The following is a 14385-nucleotide window of genomic DNA, read 5'->3' as shown; positions in this document are numbered from 1 at the left end:
GTAACTGCATAATTAATTGGATTAATAATAAATTTAATACTGTAATATAACTATAGGTAGCTTGAACATGTGGCAAATCAGATTCCCATGATTTGGGGCTTACAAAATAACTTCTATCATTTTTGGATCAGCTTTAATTCCTTCAGTTGAGATTATGTGTTCCAATATAACAATCCCATCAAGACAAAAATGGCACTTGCTTTTGTTTAGTTGAAGTTCTATTTTACAGAATTTCTCAAAAGCTGCTGTCAGTCTATCTCAGAACTCTTCAACAGTTGCTGTGTAGACAACACCAGGAAGTCTTTGCAAGACAGAATCCACTTGTTAAAAGCTCTGAATACTTGAGAGCCCAAATGTTAGAGAATTTGTAACAACGATGGTATCTTATACAGGTTGTCAAATGGTGAGATTCTGATGTCAATTCAGTTTGCCACAAAACTTTTGTGGCATCTAACAAAAATTCATACAGCTGGCACAGCATGCAAAATATTATTGGTATAGGATGGTACTTCCGTACCACAGCCTTGTTTACTGCCATAAGATGATCTTTAAACAAGACCAGGGTGAGCCACGCTTATGTAATGTATCAGGTTTCCACCTTGTTGCCAATGGTTGTGTTTTTTTTCTTAGTGGGCTCTTAATACAGACTCCAAAGTCAACTGTAACATAAAACTCTTTAAATATAAAAATACACACACACATAGATATGCACTACTGGAAGACCTGAAGGACCAGCTTAGGGACAGACTGTTATGGAGAAAATCTATGTGGTTGCTAAGAGTCAACATTGACTTGATGGCACAAAATCAATAGGTATATCACACAAATGAACACTGTTTTGTTGTGAACCGCCCAGAGTCCCTCCTTGAAGTCTTCACCTGGCTGCAGGGTCTCCTGGAACTTGTAGTTCCACACCACAGGGGCTATCAACCTCCAGTCCAAGCTTGTGAATTTCCAAACTGCTTTCAGCTGGCTACTGAGTAACATAGAAATTTGGACAAAATGGGCTAATAGGCCTGATTCAGCTGGGCTTTTATGTTTTTATGCATGCCCCCAAACTGAATAATTGATTTCTCCAGTTAAATGGTCTTCGTTCAGGAGAACTGTGAAAAAACTATGGCCAGTTAGAACAGAGAAAAATACTGCATTGACACAGGAGCTTGGCCTTCAAAACACTGTATCAAAACAAAATAACTCATGTTATAGATTGCTATGGTAAGTGAACCAGCCATGAGGAACAGTAACTTATTTATTGAACAATGATTAAATAAACCATGTGGTCCATAATATAATAATACAATGTATAAACCAGGTCAGTGTCTTATTTACACACTGCATTCAAGTCAGAGCTGGGCATATTTGCAGTGAAAGGCCACACTAATTATTACTATTGTTATTTTTGGCCTTCAAGGGCTACAAGAAAAGTGGCAGGTGAAATCACTCATGATTTATATGCTGTCTCATTAAGGAACTCAAGATGGCATAAATAGCACTCCCTTCTCCTATTTTTCCTCACAATAACAGCTTAAAGTACTTAATTTGTACCGGAAACACAAAAGTACGACACTGAAAATGGTGATTCTTCTGCAAAATGTCAATGGTATAATATGGGACCATTACCGTAAAAGAAGCTGAGGGTTGTTTATGCCTGCACTAAACCATTATTTACTTAACTATGCTTCTTGAATACATCATAATTGGCTGGAATCTCACATCCCATAAAGCCATAAACTGTTTGACATATCACAACAGCTGGGTTTGTATGTTGTTGTTTAGTCGTTAAGTCGTGTCCGACTCTCCGTGACCCCATGAACCATACTGCGCCAGGCCTTCCGGTCCTTCACTGCCTCCCTGAGTTTGCTCAGTTTCATGCTCATTGCTTCAGTGATGCTATCTAACCATCTCATCCTCTGCCGTCCTCTTCTCCTTTTGCCTTCAATCTTTCCCAGCATCAGGGTCTTTTCCAAAGAGTCCTCTCTTCGCATTAGGTGACCAAAGTATCTGAGCTTGAGCTTCATTATCGATCCTTCCAATGAGCAATCAGGGTTGATTTCCTTTAAGATTGACTGGTTTGACCTCCTAGCAGTCCAGGGGACTCTCAAGAGTCTTCTCCAGCACCACAGTTCAAAGGCATCAATTCTTCGGCGTTCCGCCTTCTTTATGGTCCAGCTCTCACAGCCATACATTACTACTGGAAAAACCATAGCTTTGACTATGCGGATCTTTGTCGGCAAGGTGACGTCTCTGCTTTTTAATATGCTATCTAGGCTTGCCATAGCTTTCCTCCCAAGGAGCAAGCGTCTTTTAATTTCATGGCTGCAGTCTCCATCTGCGGTGATCTTGGAGCCCAAATAAATGAAGTCTCTTACTGCTTCCATTTCTACCCCTTCTATTTGCCAGGAATTGATGGGTCCAGATGCCATGATCTTAGTTTTTTTAATGTTGAGTTTCAAACCAGCTTTCGCACTCTCCTCTTTCACCCTCATCAAGAGGCTCTTTAGTTCTTCTTCACTTTCTGCCATTAGGGTGGTATCGTCTGCATATCTGAGGTTGTTGATGATTCTCCCTGCAATCTTAATTCCGGCTTGTGATTCTTCCAGCCTGGCATTTCTCATGATGTACTCTGCATATAGGTTAAATAAGCAGGGTGACAGTATACAGCCTTGTCGTACACCTTTCCCTATTTTGAACCAATCGGTTGTTCCGTGACTGGTTCTAACTGTTGCTTCTTGGCCTGCATACAGATTTCTCAGGAGACAGGTAAGGTGGTCTGGTACTCCCATCTCTTTAAGAATTTGCCACAGTTTGTTGTGATCCACACAATCAAAGGCTTTTGCATAGTCAATGAAGCAGAAGTAGATATTTTTCTGGAACTCTCGTGCTTTCTCCATGATCCAGCGAATGTTGGCGATTTGATCTCTAGTTCCTCTGCCTCTTCGAAACCCAGCTTGTACATCCGGTAGTTCTCGGTTCATGTATTGCTGAAGCCTAGCTTGTAGGATTTTGAGCATAACCTTGCTAGCATGTGAAATGAGTGCAATTGTGCGATAGTTTGAGCATTCTTTGGCATTGCCCTTCTTTGGAATTGGAACGTAAACTGACCTTTTCCAATCCCGTGGCCACTGTTGCGTTTTCCAAACTTGCTGGCATATTGAGTGCAGCACTTTAACACCATCGTCTTTTAGTATTTTAAATAACTCAGCTGGAATACTGTCATCTCCACTAGCTTTGTTGTTAGCAATGCTTCCTAAGGCCCACTTGACTTCACTCTCTAGGATGTCTGGCTCAAGGTCAGCGATCACACCAGCGTGGACATCAGGGACATTAAGATCTTTCTTGTATAGTTCTTCTGTGTATTCTTGCCACCTCTTCTTAATCTCTTCTGCTTCTGTTAGGTCCCTGCCTTTTTTGTCCTTTAACATGCCCATCTTTGCACTAAACGTTCCTTTCATATCTCCAATTTTCTTGAAGAGATCTCTAGTCTTCCCCATTCTATTGTTTTCCTCAATTTCTTTGCATTGTTCATTTAAGAAGGCTTTCTTATCTCTCCTTGCTATTCTCTGGAAATCTGCATTCAGTTGCTTATATCTTTCCCTTTCACCCTTGCTTTTCGCATTCCTTCTTTCCACAGCTATTTGTAAAGCCTCATCAGACAGCCATTTTGCTTTCTTGCATTTCTTTTTCTTTGGGATGGTTTTAGTTGCTGCCTCCTGTACAATGTTACGGACCTCCGTCCATAGTTCTTCAGGCACTCTGTCTACCAAATCTAATCCTCTAAATCTATTCATCACCTTCACTGTGTACTCACAAGGAATATGATCTAAGTCATACCTGAGTGGTCTAGTGGTTTTCCCTACATTCTTCAATTTAAGCCTAAATTTTGCAGTAAGAAGCTCATGATCTGAGCCACAGTCAGCTCCTGGTCTTGTTTTTGCTGTCTGTATAGAGCTTCTCCATCTTTGGCTGCAAAGTATGTAATCAATCTGGTTTCGGTATTGACCATCTGGTGATGTCCATGTGTAGAGTCGTCTCTTGTGTTGTTGGAAAAGAGTGTTTGCTATGACTAGCTTGTTCTCTTGACAGAACTCTATTAGCCTTTGCCCTGCTTCATTTTGTACTCCAAGGCCAAACTTGCCTGTTATTCCGATTACTCCTTGACTTCCTACTTTAGCATTCCAATCCCCTATGATGAAAAGGACATCTTTTGGTGGTAGTTCTAGAAGATGTTGTAGGTCTTCATAGAAGCGGTCAACCTCAGCTTCTTCAGCATCAGTGGTTGGGGCATAGACTTGGATGACTGTGATATTGAATGGTTTGCCTTGGATACGCACTGAGATCATTCTGTCGTTTTTGAGGTTGTACCCCATTACTGCCTTTCCCACTCTCTTATTGACTATGATTGCAACTCCATTTCTTCTAAGGGTTTCTTGCCCACAGTAGTAGATATAATGGTCACCCGAATTAAATTCACCCATTCCCGTCCATTTCAGTTCGCTGATTCCCAAGATGTCGATGTTCAGTCTTGTCATCTCATGCTTGACCACATCCAGCTTGCCTTGGTTCATAGATCTTACATTCCAGGTACCTATACAATATTGTTCTTTGCAGCATCGGACCTTCTTTTTGCTTCCAGATACATCCACAGTTGAACGTCCTTTCGGCTTTGGCCCAGCCGCTTCACTCTTTCTGGAGCTACTTGGAATTGCCCTCCGCTCTTCCCCAGTAGCATATTGGACACCTTCCGACCTGAGGGGCTCATCTTCCGGCGTCATATCTTTTAGCCTTTTAACATTGTCAATGGGGTTTTCTTGGCAAGGAGACTGGAGTGGGTTGCCATTTCCTTCTCCAGTGGACCACATTTTGTCAGAACTCTCTGTCATGACCTGTCCGTCTTGGGTGGCCCTGCACGGTATAGCTCATGGCTTCACTGAGTTACGCAAGCCCCTTCGCCACGACAAGGCAGTGATCCATGAAGGGGGGGTTTGTATGTGTTAAGCCAAATAATTGCAAGCTATTGCAAGTCAGTTGGGAGTAGGTGGCACGTGTATACTTGTTAAATTAATAAAGTAAAAACTATGCTATGATTTGAATGGGATATGACCCCATGAAATATAAAGGGAGCTTTAAGTATTCATTTGGAAGAGAAGTACAAATACCCCAAACAAAATATTTCCTCCCTTTTTCTTTTCTACAGCTCTCTTCAACCATTACTGCTGGAAATGCCAATGGAATTTCCACATCTGGAAGGCCTTCTGGTACCCATCCCAAATTGAAATCATATTGTCTTGAAATATTTCAGTCCTATCGAAATTGATATTTACCATTATTAGATTTATATCACACCTTTCCTCAAGGACCTTAAGTACTAATTCCTCCTCATTTTTCTCCAGTAAGAACTCAGTGATATATAATTAATTTTAATTTCATTGTTTGGGGGGGGAAAGGGAACTTAACTTGTGCAAGTAAATTGCAGAAGAGTCCCACACTGTCTGGAAGGCACTAGGCTGAGGTGCTAAACCAACCAGAGACAGAACTATCCATAACTTAATTACCTTTGTGTGTGGGAATAGCCAGATTTGTTGGAGTAGTATCTTGCCCATTCACTGCTAAACTATACTGTGCCTTACCATGTTGTAACATGATATGAGCCTGTGTTATAGTTATTACTGGCTGAGGATTTTACTGGCCTGTTGAAACAGTATTTTAACCACTTGATATAAAGCTATTACTCTAGAAAAAGTAAACTGCATACTGTACTCTATAAATCTCTATATTCTGCATAGGCTGAAAAGGTTATAGAGTTATATATATATGTGTGTGTGTGTGTGTGTGTTTTCCAAGTTGCTTTCTGTCAAAAGGCAAATATTTTAATATTAGATTCATTAAAATAACACTTTGTATAATGTATAAAACTGAAAAAAACCACATTTGTTCAGAGGTGCATTGCTATGTCTTCTTTACAAAAATCTCCCCCACATGGGAAAAAAAGTTGGGCAGGTGAACTTGCCTGTAGGTGCCTAAAAATAAATATAACCGTGAAGAAAAATACCACAAATGCTGAGAGAGAGGCTCAAATAAATGCTGTTGTCCTTAGAAAAAGCCCCTCTGTCTACACTCAGAAGCACTATCACTGAGGTCCTTAAGTCTTCGTTCTGTTTAAGAGGAAAAATAAAGAAAATTCAGCACGTGCTCAAGAAAATATTTTGTCCTGGGGAAAAGTAATCCATTTAGCAAGCTGAACTTTGCCTTCAGCTCCTAAACGTTATAAGAATTAGGAAACGGCGTTAGAAACATTCAAAAGAATAAAAATAAAAAGCAAAGCAAAGAGGACTAGCAGCCCACTAAAACGAGCGCTTAAGGCGTCTTGACGCCGGCAGACAGTTGCCCTTATTGCACTTGCGCACTCGATCGCTTGACGCTTTCGCTCCTCGGCCGCCGCCTCCCCGCCTTCAAGCTCAGATATCGCGAGAGCTCTGTCCGAGAAACGGCGGAGGGCCAACATGGCGGAAGGTAGGCGATATTGGGGTGGCGGCAGTAGCCGCAATTTGAGCGGAAGGGTGGATTTGCCCTCAGGCGGTTTTCTGTGGGGTGGAGCGTTTCCTTCGGGGGCTGGTGGGAAAAGACCGAAAAAGAAGAGGGGGGGCTGAACGCAATTTATCGATAGGGGTCACCTATATTTGTGTGTGAACCAGGGGGCGTTACCTGGCCGGGAAAAGAGAATCGAGTAACCTTTCCCAGCCTGGCCTAACGCTGGTCTTGGACTACAACTCCCATCGCTCGTAACGTAGTCTTTTATCTTTGGCTTTCTTGGCGGAGGATGATGACAGGGGTAGTCTAACGTCTCCAGGTTGGGAAAGCCTGGATTAGAGCGGGAGGCTCTCTGTCTGAGGTTAGATGTTGGAGAGGGGGGAGTGGTGGGGGAGAGAGGGAGAATTTTTTTTTTCCTGGGTAGAAGGAATTTCGGAAATAAAATGCTTTAATACACCTTGCTTCCCAACGTGATGCTTTCAGGTTGGATTATAGCTCTCAGCTGCCCAGCCCTATCTGGAGATGGTCTGTGTCTACAGTTATACTCAAAGATATGTTAATTTTTTGCAACCCACTTAGGAACTTAATTTGCTTTATTAGTAATCTGTTTAGCGAAGCTGAGTGTTTGCTGGTGGTGATCTGTTGAATTTTAGAGTTTCTCTTTCTCTGTTTTGAGGGAGGGTTGTTTTTTTTTTTTTTTGGTGCCTTTGAGTCGGTTTTTGACTCCTGGCAACTGTTTTTCCGGAAGTGGTTTGCCATTGCCTCCTTCCTGGGGCTGAGAGAGAGTGATTGGACCAAGGTTGCCCAGCTGGCTTTGTGCCTAAGGTGGGACTAGAACTAATGGTCTCCTGGTTTTTAGCTGATACCTTAACCACTGCACCAAACTGGCTCTGATATTGAGAGAGTGGGGGACTAAATTTTGGGGTCTTTTGCATGCAGAGCTGAACAATGGCCTTCCCTAAGAAAGCTGACTAACAATGATCCAAACTATTAGAATAGTTAGCTCAGGTTTGCTTGAATTGATTGACAGCAACCCCCTTAAGGGTCTCTGCTTTCTTTCCCATTACCTTCAATCTAATTATTAAAGTGGCAGTGCCAGGAATTTTACCTAAACCCAGGACTTTTTCTGAGCTATATGGAGGGAACATTGCCAGTATGGGTAGCGGTCAGAGATTATTGAAGTTTTAATTCAACAATATCTGGGAACCCATAGATTTCTCAGTCCTAATTTTCAGTGGTGGGCTACGAGTCACCAATGTCTCAAATAGAAGGCTTTTCTGGTTTCCCCTGAAGTTATTGGGGAAGTATGAACTTTCTGCTTATAAAATGGTCACCATGCTGTTCACCTCTCTCTGTTAGCTACATGGATTGTCCATAGCTGCAGGCAAAAACTTTTCTCTTGATCTGAACCATCACATCAGTGCTCTTTTCACATATTTATATACGTGTTTTAGATTCTACTTTAGTCTGTGAAACAGCAAAAGGTTATAAACATTTATCCCTTTATAGTGCTTGTTGTATGGTGTTTCTTTTTTGAAGTCTCAAAAAGGGTAGGGCGATGATGGAATTTCAGTCCTAAAGTTTCAGATTGCTATTTTATATAGCAATTCTCAGTAGGCTGAGTTCACATATCACATTATGTCATGGTTCCTATGTTATGCTATGTCACAGTTTTAATTAGGGTTTGTTGAACAAGTAGTGGCCAGGTTCAGCTGAACACTAAGCCTAAATCACAATTTACAAGCCACAGTGTTTGGGTTCATCTCCATTGTAAACTGAAATCAAACTAACCAGGTGTGAATCTAATGTATAACACCTATGAAAGAAGCAGTAAGAGGGGTTGTCTGCCCCAAGGCACATATGATCATTATAGTTACTTATAAAAATGCCCTAGGAATAGATCCTTCTAAAGAAGCAGTAAACTATGGGGGAACTGCTAGCAGATTGTTCTTATATGTTGTTTCCATTAACGTGCATGTTTTACTGAATTATAGCAACAGATGCCTGTCCAAAATCAAATGGTAATCTAAAACTTAACATAGGATGAGGAAAAAAAGGCAAATATTAATATAGGACAATATATGTTTAAAATAATTTTATTTTATTATTTATTTTTAACCTTCTGCCAAATTTGGATTATTGGGTTGGTATGCATTACAGGTGAAAATACTTAAAGGCATTTGTATGCTACTGAAAAATGAAATAGAAAATTGTACTGCCTTTTCTCAGATGCTTCAGAAAGCATGTTTCTTTTTCTCTGACTACCTCTGATAGTACTCACAACAATCAAATAGGTCCAACTGAGAAAGAGACTCAGTGCATATATTAAGACATATGTTGTTTAACCATGGTTTGTTGACTAAGATGGCTGTATTCATACTGTTCTAGGGCAAAAATCATAATTTATATGCTAGGTTAAAACCAGGTAAACCAGTTTATGGCTTGTATGTTGTATAAATACTCCTGTAATAATGCAGTAAGGATAGTGCTGGATTGAAAATTAGAGCAAGATCTTCCCAATCCCAATTCAAACCTATGCAAACTATTAAAATATACTTCAGTTTATTTATGGTGCACTGTTTAGCTAGATTGATTTATTAGATCAATTTTTTAAAGTTTGATGGATTAGGATAGGTTTTTTTTAAGGAGTGCCACTTTAAAGGGATTGCCCTCCTTTTTAAAAAACAAGAATATCATTTCTGAAGTCTGAAATGGTGCCTGTTGTTTGTTGATACTCAAATATATAACAATTTAATTTTATCAGCTAAACATGTTACCAGCTTAAGATCTTACCAGTGGGCTAATGCATCTAATTGTGAGTTAGTACAGTTAGTGTCTGAATCACCCAAGATGCTTAATCTTAAATCCAGGTTAATAAAACATGGTTATTATGTTCACATAACATGCATGCCCAACCCAATAAAGTGTTTAGCTTTATATGATTGCTTGATACTTCCTCCCTTAATACAGAAATTGCACCTTTGTGCCCGTCTCCCGTTGGTTAATAAAAGAATTCTTTCTTCAGTTATTGTGAAATGGTGGAAGGGAAAAAAAACCCCTTGTCATCTTTTTTGTTTTATTACGATTTGAGTCTTACTCATCTTCCAAGGAACTTAATACTGTGTCTTAGCTGGAAAAAGTTGGGAAAGTAATTTGAGCTGTAAGAAAGCATTTTGGGCAAGATAAGTGAGAAGATTTCCTAGATGAATAAGGATTTGAATTAATAATCCCACATTGGTTCTTGATTGCCCCTGAGTATGACACAATTTTTTTTTTTAATCCGTTCAATTGTGCCCAATTCTCGAAGACTGCCTGGTGGTTTGCCATTGCCTCCTCCTAGGGCTGAGAGAAAGTGGCTGGCCCAAGGTCATCTAGCTGGGTTTGTGTCTAGGTGGGACTAGAATTCACTGTCTTCTGGTTTCTAGCCTGATGCCTTAACCACTACACCAAACTGGCTCTCTGTGACATGATACTGAAAGGTAACTGATCTGTTTTGAATTTATATCCTTAATGGATTCTGTTCTGAGACAAAATTATTGTGATACTGTTCTGTCTGAAAACCAGTTATGATGTGGTAGTCATGCTTTAATCCATTCTCAGGTAAATTTGGACTCATTGCTCATTTTGCATACCCTACTTTACAGGGTTATAGTTGTATTTCCATGTTGAAAGAGCATACAGAAATAAACCCAAGATTGTTTAGATCAGAAGTAATGAATTTTATAACCTTTAACATAGAGATAAAATATGTTATTCCAGCCCTATATGTTTTTATATAGGAAATCTTACTAATTTAAAATACTTATACAGTAGTCCATTTTCCTGAAATCTTAAATGTTTCTTGAACTGAAAGCAAATCTGAAAATAGTATAGAAGCAGTTATCAGAATATTGATGATTTTGCAGATTTACTTTGACTTCCTCATCCTGCCAGAAATCTGTGTTCTCTATTTATATTTTTAAGAAAGCATTGTTAGAGGAAAGAAAAAATTCCTCTAGAATTTCACTGGAAGATGACCAGCTGGTTCAGACTTCTTTTTCCTCTGCATTTATAGTGTGTTTGTTTCCTGTGCAGATGTTTGGTAGATAACAAAGCAGAAATATTAGTGTGTGGGAGGTTTTCCAGAATTAAATAGAATTTAATTCTGTGAGGCATAGTTTTACAACAACTACAGCTAGTCCTCACTTAACGACTGTTCGCTTAACAATGGTTCAAAATTATGATGGCCTTGGAAATGGTGCTTTACGGCCTGTAAAGCATTTCTGGCTATCATAAAATGTCATGTCGCCTGCTCCCCCCCCCCCCCCCGTGGTCACTTGGCCACATTTCAGGCATTTGGGAACTGGCTTGCATTTATGACCAGTTGCCAAGCCCCCTGCGATCATGTGATCACCATTTTCAGTCTCCTCTGCTGGTTTCCCCAGAGAATCAGTGGGGAAGCCAGCAGGGAAGGTTGCAAATGGAGGGGATGAAGGGGAGCTGAAATCCTTCTGCAACTGCAGGAATGGAGCTCCGATCTTTAGGATTTGAGCTCCATTCCTGCAGCCCCATGAAGGATTTACCCTCCGTAGGGGAAGGGGAGGGGAAACCCTTTGGTGGGCTGCAGGAACATTTGAGAACAAAAGGGCTGCCTGCCAGGAGGATTTCAACTCTGCATAGAGCTAAAATCCCTCAGCAGGCAGCTCTTTTGCTCTGTCTGCTTAACAACCCGGGAGATCACTTAATGACTGCAACTGGGACTGCCCGGATTGTGGTTGTTGAGCGGAGCAGTCACATGGGCATCGCTGTTAATGACCACTTCTCTCAACGATCAAGATTCGGGTCCCAATTGTGGTCGTTAAGCAAAGACTACCTGTAGAGCTCTTTTAGATTTTCTTAAATTACTTGCATTTGTTTAATTATTTTTATCAGTTTTAAATAAAATTGCACTGAATAAACAGTTGTGAAGTAAAAGTATATATGTCTTAAGTTTGAATAATATATGCATGTCATAGTCTTAGAAAAGGCATCTCCTATGAATTCAATTAAGTGGAATTCCTCTTTAAAAAAACAGCTGCTGGCAGTTCTTGAAAGAAGTTATATTAAAAATAAGGCTCCAGAGTTCAGCCAGTCAATTAAGCACATGATGTCTGATTAACAACAGGAAGGATAATAGCATATCTTTGTGTAATATCGGTAGAATTGCTTGTGCTTTCCAAAGAGCAGCTGTTGAATATTCCATCTTCAGTCTGGGTGGTTGAATAATCATTAAATTCTGTTATTTTTGGCAGATAAATCTAGCCTTGGAGAATCCCAGCTTCCTGGGCATCTAGAAATATTATGCTGGATTCTTAAAAGAAAATTTAAGATAGAAATACTTTGCACATTATAAAGCTGTCTGAATAATTGCAGTCAACTTGATGCCTTACTTTAAAAGATATTATTGATATATTATTTTAAAATTGTATTTAGCCTGTACTTCCTAAAAAATAGTTTGTGTCTATCTGCAGGTGTCCATAAAAGTACATATATAAACCTATTTTTTTAAAAAAATTAAACACTGTAAAGCAAACAATAACCACAATACCTAAAAGTGTTCAAAAGCCTGATTAAAAAGGGAAGTTAATTATCTACCTAAGTGATAGCAGCAAGGGCTCTGAAGGTGGGAATGTCAAAAGTAAGAGGCTTATACAGAAAAATGTTACATTATCACTGTATCATAATAAGTACAGTAAGCAGGGCAGCAATGGAAGAATCTGGATAGGTTTATATGCTAATAATGTGGGCCAAAACTGTTAGGCCTTTATAAATCAAAACCAGCATTTTTTTAAACGTGCTTGGTACATCAGAGGGATGGGGGAAGGCATAACATGAGGTGTGTATTCCATACATGTAAGACAGTTTTATCAGTTAAAAATCTGTTTATTTTTATCTTTTTTTAGTTAAATACTTTAAAGAAGACATATAAGCCAACAGGAAAAAAAGCAAAAACAGGGATAAAGGAATAAAATACAGACAAGTAAATAAGAGATTTCCAATAGTTCCAATACTCTATAAACATCGAAGCATATTCCTGCAACTTAGTTCACCATTCTTTCATTGAGGGGATCAAACAACTTTTCCAGTAAAAAAAATATATTCTTGCAACAATTAACATATACAAAGCTAATTCATTATACTTTGAGCTGGGTTATGGGTTAGTAAAGTTTAATAAAAAAATACCAGAGCTGTTTTTATCTTTAACAAAGTGTTTTAGACAATCCTGGCTTACATGCAGGGCCAGCTGTATTGGGGCTGCAGCTTGTGGAATTATCCAGCCAAGAGGGCCAAAGGTTGGGGATATTCTCAGAATTGTAATATAAGCACATCTGGAGGACACCAAGCTGAGGAAGATGGTTTTACATAACTAAAAACTCACTTTCTGAAAATCCACAGTTTTTTTGTATTTTGTAGCTGTATTTACTTACACATTTATCCTACCCTTTCTCCAATGAATTGGGGGCCCTGTGCAGCTACATTTTTCAGTTTGTTGTTAGGGAACAGTATCCAGAGGAATGGAGAAAAACTGCTTTGTAGGGCTGTTCCAAGTCTCTGCACTTCTCTTCCCAGGGAACCCTGTCTTACCACCTCATTAGGAAGCCATTCAGTTTATAATTTGAATTGTTTTAATTGGTCATTTTTTAAAAAATTGTATTTGGATTGCTGTTGACTTGCAATCATATCTTGCTCATTAAGGTATGGCATTGCAGTCTCTTTATTTGTTCCTTAAAAGCTTGAATAAGCAGGCTCAATCTCCTATATGGCAGGATCAAGAGATTAAAAAAATACTCTGTCATCTGTTGCTGCTGCAGATAAAAGCATTAAATGTAAAGCTAACTCTATGCATTATTCAATAACAATTCTCTGATCAATACTGGAACCCTTTAGTATCTGAAGCAATGGAACTTGATTTTCTCACAGAGTTCCTGGCTGTCTTAGCAGGATGTCAGTCCTAAAATCTTGGCAATTAATAACATTTTGCTTCAGAGGCATAGCTGGCTTTTCCACTCCCTTCTGCCACCCAGACAGGAAATTTTGCTCTTGTTGCATTTGTTAGAATGTTAGTATGTGTTCAACTTGAAATGTTCATAAGAATCATGTAGCTGAAGTCCAGCCTTGCTAGAAGAAAAGGTTTCTGCTTGATCATTGCAAGTTTGTAGATACCTAGGAAACATTTTGATATCTTCATTGTCTGCTGATCAGATCTCATGTTGAGTATCCTGTTATGTTAAGATGGATTTGGGCAAACTGGAACAGGTGCAAAGAAAGACAGAAAGGATAATCAGGGAACTGGAAACAAGGAAAGATTGAGAGAACTGGGTATTCCTCATAGGAAAAACAATAAAGTGGGAATACAATAACATTCTTCGAGTACCTGAAAAAAGAAAAAATGTTAGACAGAACAAGACCAGGTTCTGTTGTCTATTATTTCTGAGTGCAGAATATAAGTTACGCAGGCAGATTCCAGGTGAATGTTAGAAAAAAAAATCCTAATAGTAAGGGCAATTGTGGCTATTATCAAAGGAAATAGTAAGCTTTCCTACACCAGATGTGTTCAGGCAGACATTGAATTTTGAGGACACTCTAAATTATATTCCTGTACTGAGCATGGAGCTGAATTCAGTGACCTAACTGGCCTCTTACTCATAAGCTACTTTTGAACATATCTGTAATTCAGGGAGCACTAAGGAAGAAAGCTTACTAAAATAATGTTTTACCTGTTGTAATGCTTGCTGCTATTGGACAAGCATTACAACAGGTTATGTTAGGGCTAGGTTAGTATCCAAACTTTTGCTTTCTGCTCCCTTAAATTCTGCTTACCACTTCTATATTTTATTT

General features: G+C 39.3%; 1 protein-coding gene across 1 annotated transcript in view; it reads left to right on the top strand.

Moving 5' to 3' along the window:
* The first annotated feature begins 6481 nt into the window (after positions 1-6481).
* ANKFY1 (ankyrin repeat and FYVE domain containing 1) overlaps positions 6482-14385 on the top strand; it is a 66015-nt gene continuing 58111 nt past the window's right edge. Inside the window, exon 1 of the mRNA XM_015890081.3 lies at positions 6482-6510. Coding sequence (XP_015745567.1) covers positions 6501-6510 — 10 coding nt within the window. The 5' untranslated portion in view covers positions 6482-6500. The remainder of the gene's footprint in view (positions 6511-14385) is intronic.

Source organism: Python bivittatus, unplaced genomic scaffold, assembly GCF_059951505.1.
Source record: "Python bivittatus isolate LINGU-HERP-01145 unplaced genomic scaffold, Pbiv_v1 ctg000690_np1212, whole genome shotgun sequence".
Classification (NCBI taxonomy): Eukaryota; Metazoa; Chordata; class Lepidosauria; order Squamata; family Pythonidae; genus Python; species Python bivittatus.
Note: the sequence above shows the minus strand (reverse complement) of the source record. Positions and strands in the feature narration are given on the sequence as shown.